Consider the following 17,498-nt stretch of genomic DNA (forward strand, 5'->3'; position numbering starts at 1 on the left):
GTTTTATAATATTACGCTACTTACTATAATAACACTTTTCGTAATATCTGTCAGAAATTGGCCAAAGATAAATCATAATTTTGAAGAAATAAAAGGTGTGGATTGTAGTCCATCCTATCCTGATTCAAAATATTTAAATTCAATAGTCATGGAACGCTTGACCTCATAGCTATTGACAAGAGAAAACGAATATCCACCGAATGTCCATTATAAAACTAACTTTACCTAGCTCATTTAGCGGCATAATTGAATTACATACTTTGTAGCCTCTAATGAGGTCTTCTGCTCATTAGTTACCCAATTCAGAATAAAGCCTGTCATTCAGCAATCTTCCATAGCCATCGTCTGGGGTGCGGACAGACGCTAGAAGATGCGCCGACGCCGTGAGTAGCTAGATTTTCTTTAATTTATAGGCTAATATTTTAGAATAACTTATTGTGAATTTTATGTAACGGTTAAGTGACATAACTTATTAAAAATAGATTTTTTTTGTCTACAATACAATTCAACGAAATTACTATATTTGTCTTTTTGTTCCTCTTACGCCAGAAGGTAATTGACTTCAAGGCTGTAGGGCCACTAATATTACTTCCCAAGAGTGGTCGCTCTAGGCTGGTTTCACAGTACTTTCCTAGGCAAGTGCGTCAGAATATGCTTAATGGCCGTATGCATAATGAATTCAAGCCTCTGGTCAAATTAAGTTTTCGTCGAGAATAAAAAGTTTTCAGGAAACTTAAATCAGCTATAGGAAGCCAAAACCGACGCCAAGCCATATTGGGAGTGTTATACATCGTTATGTGAAAATAGACATCAAACTCAAGTTTTAATTGCCTTTCTTCTCCCTGTCCAAAATGCCGGTAAATATGGCTTGGTGCCGCACAGACTGCGTTGAGAAGCCTTTCTCCATTGGATTTCAGAAGTTCGGTCGTTTCGTGGGAAGGAACCCGTGGTGGTTCTTTATCTCCCCCCTGGTCATATCAACGGTGCTAGGGTCTGGGTTTTATTTCCTAGCGGACCGGGAAGCCAACAACATTGAGGACCAATTTACACCAGTCAACGGACCTGCAAAACTTGAAAGGAAATTTGTGGAAGAGAACTTTCCTCTGAATAACTCTGTGTATTCCAACCAGAGACTGTACACCATGGGAGAATATGCATCCTTCATAGCTGTCTCAAGAGATCCTAACATCTTCACCGACGGTGCTATCAAAGAAATATTAAGTTTGGACAAGAAGGTTCGAGAAATAATACTTTGGAGAGGTCACGAGCAGCTTACATTTGAAGGACTTTGCGCTAGAAAATCCAATAAATGTATTCCTAATAGGATATTAGATATTATGAATCATTATGGTAGCAACATTGACCAGACTGAACTCACCTTTCCATTTTTCCGTTTTGGATTCACAACCATTTTTCTAGGATATTCTGTTGGTGGAGTTAATGTAAGCTCAAAAGTCATAAAGAGTGCTAAAGCGATACGACTTTTTTATTCTTTGAAAGAAGGCAACCGCACTATAACAGATCTGTGGCTAAACGAATTCCTCAAGGTTTTTCCCTCCAACCAGTCTCTGAAGTTCATAAAGGTGAGTTGGCCTATTTACCTTTTAACAATATTTGTAAACAGTTTGAAAACTTGATAGTCTGTTTGTCAGTGGTCTAGGAAGTTTGTGTGTGTGTGTGTGTGTGTGTGGTGTGTATGTGTGTGTTGGGGGGGGGTATCATTGAGACAAAGTGTGTCTTTTACCTTTTACACCACGCATTTCCAAGTAGGAAACTAATCCTGCGCCAAGTTACTCGCTTGCATGATAACCAGTAGTTTACCGCTTAAAAATCCCGCAGATTAGTCTGCTTTTATCTCATATAGATGTTGAAGACAGATTTTCATGGGGCATGAAGCATGGCTAATTGCACGCTGAATAGCTGTTATCTGTTTCTTTGAACTTCAATGCACAAGGGCTGTCAATTGCACGATTACATTCAGAGCGGCCAAGTCTTACGTAAGTCAAAAGCCATTGTTCGTCCATGGATGAGTCTTTTGACGGCCGGCCAGGACAGAGACTAATGGTACCCAGAATAGCGCCAGAATACTGTCATTGATTACATTGCTTTCTAGAGGCCTCTTTATTGTCCTGTTCAGTACTGTATTGTACTCTACTGTATATTGTTTGTTGTACGGGGTAAATCTTTGGTGAAGTGTGTGTGTGTGCGGAGCATGCATGTTTTTGATTGGCATGGTAGCAATTAGAAAACACAAATAACGAGGACACTGACTTCTGCATCTTTCCAGGTTAGTCATTCCACGTCACTGTCCAGGCAGGTGGAGTTCGAGGCCAACACCAGGGATGTCATCCCGTTGTTTTCCATCACATATGTAATCGCCATCATCTTCTCCATAGTGTCTTGCTTAAGGTGTGCATGCGACTATGCGTTATGTATTCAAGCAGTAAGGTACGGAAGGGCATGTGCTGTGTATATGGGCGATGTACCACGGCTAATGGCTGTGTATAAGCAAAATGCAAAACCAGATGCCGGGAAACTGTCCTTAACCACAAACCCCAGAGGTGCCTTGTTGCTATTAGAACCTTGTTTTTAATGCAATGAAAACAGTAGAAAGTAAAAAAAAAAAATTGAAATAATTAAAATACCATGACAGGAAGCCACTATCCACTATCCAGTTTATGTACAACACATAAAAACTATTATGACAGTCCCTGATAATTATAATTCTTAATTATAATAATTAATTATAATAATTAATGCATAGCCATAGTCGGTGGTGTGTAATTCTGATTCAGAATTGAAGTGATGTTTCTTTTTTTTTTTAAATGAGGTCTGTGCGATTCATTCTTCTCTGCGCGTTGTTTTTCAACAGGTTTGATTGTGTGAGGAATAAGGTGTGGGTGGCCACCTTCGGGGTGATATCTGCAGGACTGGCCGTGCTGTCTGCCTTCGGGATGATGCTGCATATCGGAGTGCCTTTTGTAATGACCGTGGCCAACTCACCGTTCTTGATATTGGGTGAGGAAGGGTCTATGGCTGGTGATCTCATTGCTAGGTTAAAATACATCGTTTTTTTTTTGAGTGTCCTGAATCTGTCAGTGACCTTGATCAGCGGGTGTTTTGGAGCTCAATGGGCAAAGCATCACGGCTCTGGCAATGCCACGATTGTGTGTTCGATTCCTGGAAACACCCAAATATAAAAAAACACAAAAAAAAAATAGTACTTTTGACTAAGTCACCCTGGATAAGAGCATCTGCAAAGTGGCAAATCCTAACAGTATTGTCCCTCTGCAGGTATTGGTGTTGACGACATGTTCATCCTCATATCCTGCTGGCAGCATACTAACGTTCACTCCCGGGTGGAAGACCGCTTATCCGAGACGTACAAGGAGGCGGCCATTTCAATCACCATCACCACTCTAACGGATGTGCTCGCGTTCTACATCGGGCTCATGACGCCGTTCCGCTCTGTGCAGTCCTTCTGCCTGTACACCAGCACGGCTATCTTGTTTTGCTTCATTTATAGCGTCACCTTCTTCGGGGCCTTTCTCGTGCTAAACGGGAGACGGGAGAATGGCAACAAGCATTGGCTGACTTGCAAGGAGGTCCCGGAGGACTGTCCCGCAGGTCGCTCTAAATCGTATGACCTCTGCTGTGTGGGAGGAGCCTATGACCGGCACACCGGAGCTGAAGAAGTGCAGCCCATGAATAATTTTTTCAAGAAGTACTACGGCCCGTTCCTTGTAAAACCCTGGACCAAGGTGTGCGTGATTGTTCTCTATTCCATTTATTTGACTATCAGCATTTATGGATGCTTCCAGATACAGGAGGGAATTGACCTTCGCAATTTGGCGGCTGACGATTCCTACGTGAACAGGTACTACGATGATGAAAAAGCCTACTTCTACGAGTACGGTCCAAACATCATGGTTATCATAAAGGGTGAGATCGCCTACTGGGAGGAAAAGAACATGTTGGATTTTGAATCTTGCATAGAGGACTTCAAAAACCTGTCTTTCATTGAGAAAGACATTTTCACATCCTGGTGGAAATCGTACAAGTACTACGGTCAGCACACAAGCTTGAATTTAAGTGCTGAGAATGTTTTCAAGAAAAACCTTGGCACGTTTCTGAGATTCTACTCCGACTTCAAGCAAGACGTGAATTTCACTAACAATTCCATCCACGCCTCCCGCTTCTTCATCCAGACGGTCAACATCACCACCGCCCTTGATGAAATGAATATGTTAAACAATCTCCGAGACACGGCCAGAAGATGCCCAGTCCCACTGCTGGTCTATCACCCCGTCTTCATATATCACGACCAGTACGCGGTCATAGTGAGCAACACCGTTCAGAACATCTCAGTGACCACAGCGGTCATGCTATTGATCTCCCTCCTGCTGATCCCGAACCCTCTCTGCTCGCTGTGGGTCACGTTCTCCATTGCGTCCGTCATTGTGGGCGTCACCGGCTTCATGGCGCTGTGGGACGTTAATTTGGACACCATATCAATGATCATTCTCGTTGTCTGTATAGGATTCTCTGTGGACTTCTCCGCACATATTTCCTACGCCTTTGTTTCAAATAAAAAGCCCACGGCGAATGAGAAGGCCGTGGAAGCGCTGTTCCATTTGGGATATCCCATCCTGCAGGGTGCTTTGTCCACCATACTCGGTGTGATAGTGCTGTCCGCTTCCAAAAACTACATATTTAGGACCTTCTTCAAGATCATGTTCCTTGTCATCTTTTTCGGGCTGTTTCACGGCATCACTTTCATCCCGGTCTTCCTGACATTCTTTGACTTTTGCAGCGGCAGCTCGGGCAAGATCAACTCTCAGGATAAAAAGGTCCCGGAGGACCAAGCGATGGCTTACTACCAGTCCAACAATGCCCAGGAGAAAATGATGGACCAAGACAAGCAGATCTATGACAATCACACTTTCCTGCCTGACAATCACCCGTTTTGCCAAGGAGATTCATGTCCCTCGGTCTGGACCCTGAAAGTCAACACCCTCCAAACCCAGGGTGGTCAGGTCTGCATGCCAAGCACAGGTCCCATGTTCACCATTGATGGTCAGACATATGAAGTTCAGATGTACTCGGTTAGTAGCGACCCTGTCACCGTCAGCCAGAACCAGAATCACGGGTCCGGCGAACAAAATTGCGTGACAGGAAATGGCCAACCACTGGAGATCAACGACCCGGTTATTAATTGCCATGATTCGGCAGGTCCTGTTCTTTGAGTGTCCATTAATTATTAAATAAATGTTTGTTTACATGAGATGTATCCAAGGATGGAATTGAAGGATTTCGGGCTCTGGCCAGCTGGGCTAGTAGACTGACATTTTTACTTGCCCAGGTCTAAAATCTTATGAAACATTTGAAGTAGAACTTTTTACAAGGTGGTTGGCTAGTTGAGCAAATGTTCAACTAGCCCAGTTTGAAAAATACTTGCCTTGGGCTATTGAGCTAGCTTAATTTCCATCTCTAATTTATCTTACATATGATCTTCATGTAAATCATGAAGCACTAATAACATGTTATGTTTTGAACATATTGGATTGGATTTTTCATCGGTAGCACTGAAAAAATAATTTGGTTACTGTCATGCATAACAGTCACGTGGCCCTGTCAAATGTAAAATATAGCCATAGCATATCTCAGTTATGTTATCATTCTATGAAATACATAATTTAACTACAGCAATTCAGTTTAAATCGGTTACTACAGACTGTTGACAAAAACCAACATAAAGTGTCTCAGTAAGGTGTTGGGCCACAAGCCGCCGAAAAAGCTTTAATGCGCCTTGGCATAGATTCAATTAGTCCCTGGACCTCTACTGGAGGGATGGAAGACCATTCTGTCATTTGGTGGTTTTGTGATGGTGGTGGAGAGCGCTGTCTAACATTTTCCATAGATCCTTCCCTCTAGCAATCTTGATCCAAAATGGAGGTCAACTGGATCTGCTCAACATAGATGTGCGACAGATCATGACAGAATGTTAATTGATAATTGTATCATGCTGTACACCTGTTTGGAAGCATCCACATTAGTTATATTCCCCCACTCATTTAGTCAGGTTTTTCCTTTGTCAACTGTCTGTATGTGGTTAATACTGTTGGATTTAAAAACCATGACAATGTTCATATTGGTATTTGAAGAATCACAAGCTTTACTGAAACATTACAGCCGTGTTCATGAGCTATCCAGTCTTCAATTGAGTACAATTACCTGTATATAAAATTAAACTGTTTTCACTTCCTATATTTTCATAAATGCCTTTATCAAAGGGCATTCTGTATGTCAATATTTTTTAATTGATGGTATACAGCACTTAAATCTTTAGTAATATATTTTAAAGAGGATGGCAACCCAAATTGAGCTTGTTTCTCTTTTGTCTGTAAACATAGTAAATGTAATTATGTAAACAAACACTGTATAGCCTGGAAACCTGAGTTAAAAAGGATAATGAAATCCTGGATGGTAAATAAGTGTCACCATACCTCTGTCCATGAGTTTGAGAGTTGTTACATTTCTTCAGACTCATCCATCAACTGTTTAATAAATCAGTGGAGGGGTGGTGCTTTGTTGTGGTTTAAACCGTAGCGCACCCCTTTGAAAGATGGAATGTAAACATTGTCAAGCAACATTTTGTAGTTCCCCCCAAAAAAGTCACTGTATTTTTGATATTGTTCCAAAACCTACCATAATATATATTGAAAGTAGTATTTTACTAATGTTTGCCTTTATCCAATTTATTATGTAAAAAAAATATTTGCTAACCCATGGTTAGGTAGTTGATTTAAACTGGTAACATTTAATACCACAAGGTGGCATTGTGGAAACAGTACAGTGAGCTTGCTAATTGTTTGATATTTTTTCCACGTAATTTATTGCTTGTGACTTTATAATTTCTCCATATAATTCTCATTCTACTTACACACCTTTTGTGAACAACATTTGTGGAGTACAACATGAATATGTAATTAATCTCATTTGAATGTCAGACGATTTCCAATAAACCATATTCTTTTCAGATATTCATCTCTATCTTCCTGTAGTTGATTGTAATACTTTTTTCACATCGCAATGTCTCAAATGGCAAAATAGAGAGTACTTTAATATGCTACTTATTCTGCAGGATTTTCATATTTGCTAATGCTGCAGTTTGGCTGAGTGACAATTGAACAAACCTTTGCATCCTTTATGCAGCAAGGACAACAGCTAAAGACTATATAATATCAGCTGCAAAAGTAATTTAAAATCAAAGCAAAACAGGAGCAGACAGACTTAATTCTTTTTATTATAGAATAATACAGATGTTAATAATACAAAATCCCAAGCTAAGATTATGTCACTGGAAAATTCAGCAAATGTTTTGGACCAATGGAGGAAAGGTATTTTTACTGCTAAGACATTAAGCCACACTCTAAGAAAACACCTCAATGTCACAAAATGTTAACATAGAACCCATTAAAATGAAATGAAATGTAACAAGGAAATGGTGTTAGACATTGGAATTATCCATACATATTGCTACACTCTTAAATTGGCTCACCCACTCTCTTTCAGAACTGCTACCAATGTAGAAAGTGTGGTATTTGGATCCAGTAGTTTAACAAGAGGAACATTGACACCGGTCTCCTGGAAGATGTGATTCTGCAAAGTCATAGCCAACATTGAGTCAATACCCAGTACGCACAGGGCAGTGTGATCACAAACCTCATCTATGCTAACATTACTGATTTCACTTAGAATTGCCCTGACGTTCTCATGTGCCAGGGAAAGGTTTTGGACCCTTGGTTCTGTAATGTTAATGTTGTCAAGTTCTTGCTCGACCAAGGCAGTTAGCCTTCCTCTGAGAGATGCGTTTTGTGAGAGAACGTGGCTGCTCAGATTTCTGAAGTTGAATTTGCAAATGACTTGCTGTGGTTTGGTCATGCACAAACACTTATCAAGGGCCTCGTGGACTTCTGACACATCCATTATCATCAGGCCCTTGGCCTCAAGGAACCTTTGGAAATTGTCTTTGTTCAACAAGAGTCCGAGGTTTAAAGGCCCCCAGTTAATGGACTGTGCGGCAAGTCCGAGGTTCTGCCGATAATGACAGAACGTGTCCAGGAAAGAATTGGCCGCTGCATAGTTTGACTGCGAAGCATTGCCAATGAAAGAAGAGATGGAGGAGTAGCACACAAAGTAATCCAATTTGTTGTGCAGTGTGGCATAGTGAAGATTCAATACCCCATTCACTTTGGGTCGAAGGACTTCACTAAAGTGTGATCGATCAAGTGTTTCGATCAAAGCGTCATGCAACACAGCTGCGCTGTGAAACACTCCTTTAATTTGACAGGAGGGAAAACGCTGTACAATTGCAGTGATTGCGTTCACAACCTGCGCCGACAAAGACACGTCACACTGGACATTCATGATTGACACCCCACATGTCTTCTGAATGGTGTCCACCTCAAACTGCATCTCAGCCGACAGAGGACTTCTGGACAGTGTCACAATGCATCCACCACCCCTGTGAGCAATGAACTTCACAGTCTCAAGACCCAAACCTGAGAGCCCTCCTGTCACAAGGTACACACACCTCTTCTTAAAGAGTTGCCTTGGTCTCATTACTAAAGTGATATCAGACACTGACTTTTCAGAATCTGCATGACCCAAAATAACCTGAGACACAGCTTTAGCTCTGAAGTAGGACTCAAAGTGTGGAGTGAGATGAGGTTCTCTCATATCTGTCGATTGAAAGGTGGTGCTTTGCAAAGATTGCAACAACCCATCCAAATTTAATGACCTCAGCCAATTGCAGATCTTATTTTTATGTGCCTTTAGATTGGCTCTCTGGAAAACATTTGACACATGAAGCATTTGAATGTGTACATGATCACTCTCATGCACAATGTTATTTGCTGAGTGCAATGAGGACTGGTTGTCACAGACTACAACAATATGCTTGGCTTTGGTTTTACTACCTAGTGTAACCAGTAGAGATGGATCAAATGGAGGCAACACAACAAATGTATCACAATGATCAATATTTAGTAGTTGTTGAGGCAACTGTGGCAGAAAAATTGCATTCCATCCTGATTTGATTGCAGTTTGCGTCAAGACCTTCAGAAGACCAGAATCAGGGACAGAAGACATGATACCCAAAAGTCTTTGTCGTTTCACCCTTGGTAACATTCTGTGCAATATTTCCCAAGCCAGCACAAAGTAGGACACACAAGGAGCCTCAATAAGAAATTGCAGCCTCTTCGTGTTGTAACAAGCATCTTCAGGGATTGTGATTTTAGACGTGGCCCTGACAGGATAACATGAAACTACATGGTCTCCAACGTTCAGTGTGCTTACCTCTTCCCCTACAGCTGTGACAGTGCCACTAAAGTCAAGGGCCAAAAGCTGGTGGCTCTGAGATGCATGTTGGTTCCAGTACAATGTCTGACCAAAGTTAAGATCAGAGACGCTAACAGGGTAGAAGTCTGAGGAATGAACACAAATCTTACTGAGCTCAATCTCAACTGATTTCCCCTGGATGTCCTTTTTCTCAACTTCACAGGAAATGGCAGACAGGCCAGTCACTCTGTAAGGGTCAGCAGTCTGAAGGGTAAACTGCCCAGACCCACGGACAGTTCCCTCAGGGTTGGTCATCCCTTTTACCGGGGTGCGAACTATGACTGTTGAATATATCTGTCCCTTGGTGATCATGACTTCTGGATGCTCGCTAGTGTTCAGAACATGAACCAATGCCTGAATGTCTTCACTTGAAATAGAAGCAAGGTCAATCAGCTGAAAGGAGAGGCCTGGTATCTCTGCAGCACATGCCCTTGTCATGCCAGACAGCACAAAACCAGGACTAACATGGTCCACAGTCATTCCTGTTGAACGGTAGGTAATGACACGGATAATGCAGGAACACTTGTTGTCTTTCAGGGCAAGAACCAGCTGCCGATAGTGCTCACAGCAATCGACCAAGAATTCCAACGCCATGTCTGTTGTCAGATGAGTAAGGTCTTGTACACCCCATATGAACAGCACCTCTTGTAAATCTATACCCGCGTCACCTTGAAGAGAATAAGATACTAAGTCTCTAACTTGTGTGCTGGACCCATACTCTCTGTTCAAGAAAAAAGTTGACGTTTGGTGTACATATGGCCTCAATGCTTTTGCAATTCCCAGCGTGTCCTCAAAGATCAAGGCTTTAGGTTTGCGGCTTACACTGTGGCTGTTGTCAGTGATCGGGAGAAGTTCATTGTGAAAGAATAATGACTCGGCAATGTGTGAGCAATTTCCTAAAAACGAGATCCTTACATGCCTTAGTTCCACTAACACCTGTCCGTCCATATTGGAAAAGCAACCACATACGTCCAAGTAGTCTGAGGTCTCTTGCATTGCTCTTAGATAAATAACCATGTCTTCCTGCAGAGATGCCGTTATTGCCACACTGCCAATGGAAGACGGGAATCCCTGCCGTGTACGTAGTCCTCCAACAGCCACCACAGCGGTCAGCTGCAGGAAGTAGTCCAACACCACTGGGTGAAGGAAGTACTCATGAAGCTGTTTCACCACCTCACTGGGGACCTTAATTGCTGTCACAGCCTCCTTGAATTCATCGCCAAAATGCACATCTTGTAGCTGCCTGAAAACACGACCATACTCGAAAGCTGCACGGGAGAGGATTGAATAGACCTTCTCCCCACCGATGACAGATTTGCATCTCTTGAAAATGACATCTGGGCAAATGGTTTCTTCCTCGACCAATGTTTGCCCACTTCGACAGCGAACTGTTCCTGAAGCGTGTGTTGCTGAGTGAGACTGTATCCGAAATGTGGTTGTATTCTCTGCCGCCTCCAGCACCACTTTCAAATTGTGAGAGTTTGAGCTGAGTGTAAACAAGCTCTGAAAATGTACACTCAGCTGCATCGAGCAAATAGACATCTTTGGTCTTGAACTCGCCATGACTGATGCCAAAGCCAGTTCTACGTACAGTGAACCTGGAGCAATGGCGACTCCATTGTTTCTGTGCTCCCAAAGATACAGTGCTGCATCTGATGAGAGGTTGCATTTGTGTTCCTTGCTTTCGTGTTTTGTCTGAGTTACCAGTGGGTGATGAGATGAAGCCATCTTTTCTTGCCCTCGTCTCACAGCCTCGAAATACACCTCTTTTGTCAGATGATCAAACTGATATCTTGGGAGAGAGGTTGGGAATGCCTCACAGCCTCTGTAGAGTGTGTCCCAGTTTACATTGACCCCCAGCTCAAACAGCTTGGACACAGTGGTTAGCATCGTCTCAGTGTCTTTCTCTGGCTCCACTGATGACAAAACTGTAGTGTCATTTCCCAGAGTCTCCTGGATGTTCCTTCGTAGTGCCGTTCTAGGGCTTATTTCCACAATGACAACATGCTTCTGGCCTTTGGTTGCTGCTTTCATTGTGCGCTCAAATGAAACTGGCTTCCTGATATTATTTGCCCAATATCTCCCGGTGACAAAGTCTCCATCGCTGCACATGTTTCCGGTGACAGTTGAGAAAAGATCACACTCCATTTTGTTAATTTCTAAAGAACCAATACATTTCTCAAGATGGTCCACTATGGGATCCATCATCTGGCTGTGATATGCAGTGGGTACATCCAGGACACGGAGGAACAGATTTTTACTCACGACAGAGTTGCTTAGCTTTTGATGGAGATTGTCTATAGCCTCTGCATCACCTGAGAGGGTACAGGACTGTGGACTGTTGAAGGCTGCAAGGCAAACCTTATTTGAATAGGAGGAAAGGAGGCTTAAGACCTCTGTCACTGCCATGTTACTGACCACAAGCATTTTCCCTCCTGTGACCTTACTCTGCAGAGTACTGCGGAAGTATATCACCTTCACTGCATCCTCAAGTGACAAGAGACCTGAAAAGTGGGCAGCAGCCACTTCCCCGACAGAGTGACCCAGAATGGCATCAGGTTTGATGCCCCAGTGCAGGAAAAGACTGGCAATGCCAATCTGGATGGCAAAGAGAAGGGGCTGGACAACATCTGGTTTGGCATAATCATCATTGTCGTAATCGTTTGTTATCTTTTGTGAGATACTTGTACTTTTGTAATTCTGAAAGAGATTCTCAACCTCTCTGACCTTTTCTCTGAAAACTGGCTCCTGTTTTAGAAGCTGCTTACACATTCCACTGTAGGTCACTCCATTCCCACAGAACACATATATCAACCGGTTAGCTGATCGTGATGGCTCAAGCTTTTTGTTCATGGCAGACTTTAGTTGATTCTCTAAGTCAAGGACAGAAGATGTTAGAAAGGCTTTCCTGTACTTGTGTCTTAAATGGCTCCTCCTACATGCTGAGGTAAACATCAAAGTGACTATGTCAGTTTGTTTATCTCTGCTTAGCATTTGTTGAGTGTCTGCAATAGACAATGCCAATGACTTTTCAGAGACTGCAGACAAAACAAACAATTTGGGACAATCATGCGTGGTCAACCTGTTGTTATTGGCTTGCACATACTCCTTTATTATCGCATGGGCGTTTGTTCCTCCAAACCCAAAGCTGTTAACACCAGCTAGCCTTGCTGTGGGTACTTTCTCCCACTTTTCTGCTTTTGTGGGAACCTTAATATTTAAGGCTTTAGCATCAATACTGGCACTGTCCTCAGAATAGAAGAGTGAAGGGACAATGGTTTCATGCTTCATCATTAGGAGTACCTTGATGAGCCCTGCCACTCCAGCTGCAGATTCTGTGTGACCGATGTTGCCTTTCACAGAGCCGATGCGGAGTGTCTCTAAACCTGGAGGTCTGGCTTTGGCGATCGCTTTGGAGATGCTGCCAGCTTCTATGGGATCCCCCACTGGAGTTCCAGTCCCATGAGCCTCTATGTACTGGACAGCTGACAGGTCAGATTCTGAATAGATTCTGCGAAGCAACTCTTCCTGCTGGACCATGGACGGCTTGGTGATTGGAGTGACAGTGCGGCCATCTTGGTTTACACAAGTTTTCCTTACTATGCCCCATACTTTGTCATAGTCCCTCAGAGCCTGTTCAAGGATACATTTTAGTATTATTATTTGAGTTGTAGTAAAAAATGTAACAGTATGTTTTATGTGCACTTAAACTTCAAAGTAGATAACAGTAAACATTGTACTCGTACGTTCTTCAGTGGCTTCAGCAGAACAATCCCACAACCCTCTCCTCTGCCATAGCCATCTGCTCTGCTGGAGAAAGGCTTGCTAGTGCCTTCAGGCGAAATCATCTTCGCTTTGCTGAGGGCGACAAAGACTCGCGGCTCCATGATGCAGCTCACGCCGCCACACAGAGCCATTTCGCAGTCCCCTGGTGAAGCAGATTGTAGAGATTATAACTGTATTATAACTGTATTATTATAAGTTATAACTGTATGATTACTGTATTATGAATTATAACTGTATTGTAACTGCATTATAATAACTGACAATAGCATGACTTTAAATGTGCCAGAAAAAGCATCACAAACAGAACTACCTTGCTTGAGGGCCTGACAGGCAGAGTGGAGAGCCACTAGGGAAGAGGAACATGCACTGTCTATGGCGAACGAGGGCCCGGTGAGATTGAAGGTGAATGATATCCTGTTGGCTGCCACACTCATAGCCGTTCCAGTGCCGTTGTAGTGGGTTATGGTGCTTGGACTGTTGTTCAGCAGGGTCTCATAGTCCCTATTCATAAGACCTTTGAGTGAAGAAACAAATATCAATTAAAGGGACGTATCTCTATTAGTAAATGTGCTCACACTTTAAAGGCATGTCCTGATTCCAACTTTTGTTTATCTCCTTATTTATTTTTGTTCCATTTAAAGGCAGTGATGTGAAAAAGTGGGTAAACCCGCTGGAAAGTTTTTCAGTTGTTGTTGTTGTTGTTGTTTTTTACATATTTTATACCAGAAGATCTACCAGAAGATCTTAGACGTGTCCCAAACGTATCCATTTTTAAATCCAGGTTGAAAACACCTCCCTTTTCACGTGCCTGTGACTGAGCACTTAAACCTAACCACACCGTTTAGCCTTATAGCTTCCTTATAGATGTCTTTATCCCGTGTTTTCTTTTCTTTTTACATTTTCTTATTCTAGTTTTTATCATGATGATGTTGTTTTGATGTTTTCATTTGAGTATTTGTTTTTGCGTTATTAGATTTCTCTGTAAAGCTCATTGAATTGCTTCGCTGTATGAACTGTGCTCTATGAATCGACTAGCTTTGCTACATGACTCTGTTGACGTCATGGTTACCTATGTAAACACCTGTCCTGCTTCCGCTGATTTTCTCCATCGGCACGCCGGCGTCCTCCAACGCTCTGAACGTACACTGCAGTAGGAGCTTGTGCTGCGGGTCCATGAAGTCCGCCTCGGCCTCGGCGATGCCAAAGAACTTGTGGTCAAACTCATTGAATCTGGGAGACAAACACAGATGCCCCGATCAGAGGTGTAGTGTTCTCGGGTAATCACATCGTGTAACAGATATAACAGTCTACGGGCAGACGTGAAAACATCTTGACTTGTTCTCAGTTTAACAACTGAAAAGGTGTGCCTTTGGTGGTTCATTGACACATATGTCTTCCAATCACCACATAGTGCTGGTATCCAGATTACAGGGAGCTGCTACTTACTCCATCAGAATTTGTCAATTTGTTTTGCGGGACTATCATTTAAATGGAAACTGTAGAGCTCCATAAGATGCGGCCCATCCTTTTGCAAAAAACAAATATTGACATTTAAGCCTTAAATTACAGCAAAGGTTATTTTGCAAGTTTGTACAAACCTGATTCCATAAAAGTTGGGACACTGTACAAATTGTGAGTAAAAAAGAAATGGAATAATTTACAAATCTCATAAACTTATATTTAATCCACAATAGAATATCGATAACATATCGAATGTTGAAAGTGATTCATTTTGTAATGTCATGCCAAATATTGGCTTATTTTGGATTTCATGAGAGCTACACATTCCAAGAAAGTTGGGACAGGTAGCAATAAGATGCCGGAAAAGTTAAATGTACAGATAAGGAACAGCTGGAGGACCAATTTGCAATTTATTATGTCAACATGATTGGGTATAAAAAGAGCCTCTCAGAGTGGCAGTGTCTCTCAGAAGTCAAGATGGGCAGAGGATCACCAATTCCCCCAATGCTGCGGCGAAAAATAGTGGAGCAATATCAGAAAGAGTTTGAAGTTATCATCATCATCTACAGTGCATACTATCATCCAAAGATTCAGAGAATCTGGAACAATCTCTTTGCATAAGGGTCAAGGCCGGAAAACCAAACTGGATGCCCGTGATCTTTGGCCCCTCAGACGACACTGCATCACATACAGGAATGATACTGTAATGGAAATCACAACATGGGCTCAGGAATACTTCCAGAAAACATTGTCGGTGAACACAATCCACCGTGCCATTAGCCATTGCCGGCTAAAACTCTATAGGTAAAAAAATAAGCCGTATCTAAACAGAATCCAGAAGCGCAGGCGTTTTCTCTGGGCCAAGGATCATTTAAAATCGACGGTGGCAAAGTGGAAAAGTGTTCTGTGGTCAGACGAATCAAAATTTGAAGTTCATTTTAGAAAACTGGGACGCCATGTCATCCGGACTAAAGAGGACAAGGACAACCCAAGTTGTTATCAGCGCTCAGTTCAGAAGCCTGCATCTCTGATGGTATGGGGTTGCATGAGACGTGTGGCATGGGCAGCCTACACATCTGGAAAGGCACCATCAATGCTGACAGTTATATCCAAGTTCTAGAACAACATATGCTCCCATCCAGACGTCGTCTCATTCAGGGAAGTCCTTGCATTTTCCAACATGACAACGCCAGACCACATACTGCATCAATTACAATGTCATGGCTGCATAGAAGAAGGATCCGGGTACTGAAATGGCCAGCCTGCAGTCCAGATCTTTCACCCATAGAAAACATTTGGTGCATCATAAAGAGGAAGGTGCGACAAAGAAGACCTAAGACAGTTGAGCAACTAGAAGCCTGTATTAGACAAGAATGGGACAACATTCCTATTCATAAACTTGAGCAACTTGTCTCCTCAGTCCCCAGACGTTTGCAGTCTGTTATAAAAAGAAGAGGGGATGCCACACAGTGGTAAACATGGCCTTGTCCCAACTTTTTTGAGATGTGTCGATGCCATGAAATTTAAATTCAACTTATTTTTCCCTTCAAGTGATACATTTTCTCAGTTTAAACATTTGATATGTCATCTATGTTGTATTCTGAATAAAATATTGAAATGTGAAACTTCCACATCATTGCATTCTGTTTTTATTCACGATTGCACAGTGTCCCAACTTTTTTGGAATCGGGTTTGTACATCCTTTTAAATGTAATAAATATATATTAATTCAGGAGCACAGACAATTACCCGTCAATGAAAGCAGCTTTTGTGGTTTGTGTCTTCCCAGGTTTGTTGTGATCAGGATCATACCAGAAAGTGCTGTCAAACCTCTCCACAGGAATGTCTGATACACAGTTCTTCCCCTCCGATAGAACTTGCCAGAAATTGTCAAGCCCCTCACCTAAAACAAAAGGGCAGGATCCAGCATCACTCTGGCTTTCAGTAACTTAAGACAAACCAAATGAACCAACGCATTATCTGATTTGTTCTCGTCAGTTGGTAGAGCATCATCAGGTTAGTAGGTATGATTCCTGGGACCACCCACGTGTTGATAAATATGCAACACGGTAAGTTGCTTTGGATATAAGTGTCTGGCAGCTAAATGCCATGTATGATATTTTTCTTACCTCCAGGGAAACGGCATCCAACTCCAACAATAGCAATGTCTTCGTTATCCCCCATCATTCCAACAGACGTTCCACAAGAGGTACAATTATCTGACCTTGAGAAAAGTTTTTCATGCTTTTTTTTTTTCTTTCTTTCAAGTCCTAGGTATGAACATTTGGTTGAACGTAGAATGTTGTCTAATAGTTCCTACAAAATGTGGTCAGGATCAAAACATTCAGCAAGCCTGACTTTCCGGGTAGCCAAACCATTCCTATTGGAAACACCATTAAGAGTTTGTCCTCTGTCCTGCTTTGCTTCAACAGTCTTCCACTGTTGCTCTTTATACACAAGCTCACGTCTGACTGAACACGGCAAAATACACAAGACAGAGAGACGGTCACAAGCCCCAACAATATACCGATTTGTTTGAGAATTACAGGTACTTTTCTGGCTCTTCAATTAGCTAGGTCTGAAAGAGTCTCTAATGTCAGGAATCCCTGGAGAGAAACGGTGAAGGTGCCTATTATGAAAACAATGGATGCTTCTGCGGTCTCTTTTGTAGTTCCAGCTCAGAGATATTTAATACCAGTGCTCATTGCAGTATTACAAAACCAAAGCAGACTAACCAGGTAAACTGGATGAGGTGATTCTTAAATAGCTTATACGGACACCACTAAAAAGTGATACAGAAGGAAATGATGGATATCCAATAGTTTCTTATTACTGAGGGTAATTTGGTA

At 42.3% G+C, this 17,498-nt stretch overlaps 2 protein-coding genes across 3 annotated transcripts; one reads left to right on the forward strand and one right to left on the reverse strand.

The window, feature by feature from the left end:
* The first annotated feature begins 336 nt into the window (after positions 1-336).
* Positions 337-7,041, forward strand: ptchd3a (patched domain containing 3a). Of its 2 annotated transcripts, XM_034289240.1 has the most exons (5): positions 337-383; positions 883-1,583; positions 2,288-2,409; positions 2,873-3,018; positions 3,295-7,041. In XM_034289240.1, exons 1-5 carry the CDS (start codon positions 371-373, stop codon positions 5,244-5,246), a joined length of 2,934 nt encoding a protein of 977 aa, XP_034145131.1. In that variant the 5' UTR covers positions 337-370; the 3' UTR covers positions 5,247-7,041. The 2 variants fall into 2 exon arrangements, with proteins under 2 accessions (XP_034145131.1, XP_019897224.1); XM_020041665.3 differs by lacking the exon at positions 337-383 and having other exon boundaries at positions 480-1,583.
* A 348-nt stretch (positions 7,042-7,389) lies between these two features.
* Positions 7,390-17,464, reverse strand: pks1 (polyketide synthase 1). Its single transcript, XM_010903729.4, has 6 exons — positions 16,779-17,464; positions 16,399-16,552; positions 14,258-14,418; positions 13,499-13,702; positions 13,149-13,330; positions 7,390-13,035 (listed from the first exon to the last, which is right to left on the reverse strand). Exons 1-6 carry the CDS (start codon positions 16,834-16,836, stop codon positions 7,558-7,560), a joined length of 6,237 nt encoding a protein of 2,078 aa, XP_010902031.1. The 5' UTR covers positions 16,837-17,464; the 3' UTR covers positions 7,390-7,557.
* Between the last annotated feature and the right edge of the window lie 34 nt (positions 17,465-17,498).

This window comes from Esox lucius, chromosome 21, assembly GCF_011004845.1.
Source record: "Esox lucius isolate fEsoLuc1 chromosome 21, fEsoLuc1.pri, whole genome shotgun sequence".
Taxonomy (NCBI): Eukaryota; Metazoa; Chordata; class Actinopteri; order Esociformes; family Esocidae; genus Esox; species Esox lucius.

Bases quoted from the DNA above. Each gene is read 5' to 3' on its own strand.
- pks1 (XM_010903729.4), bottom strand. From the start codon at position 16,836: ATGATGGGGGATAACGAAGACATTGCTATTGTTGGAGTTGGATGCCGT. The intron at 14,419-16,398 runs GTAATTGTCTGT...TTTGTCTCCCAG, and splicing joins AAAGCTGCTTTCATTGACGG to ATTCAATGAGTTTGACCACA. The intron at 13,036-13,148 runs GTACGAGTACAA...ATCCTTGAACAG, and splicing joins TGCTGAAGCCACTGAAGAAC to GCTCTGAGGGACTATGACAA.
- ptchd3a (XM_020041665.3), top strand. From the start codon at position 852: ATGCCGGTAAATATGGCTTGGTGCCGCACAGACTGCGTTGAGAAGCCT. The intron at 1,584-2,287 runs GTGAGTTGGCCT...GCATCTTTCCAG, and splicing joins AGTCTCTGAAGTTCATAAAG to GTTAGTCATTCCACGTCACT. The intron at 2,410-2,872 runs GTGTGCATGCGA...GTTTTTCAACAG, and splicing joins TCCATAGTGTCTTGCTTAAG to GTTTGATTGTGTGAGGAATA.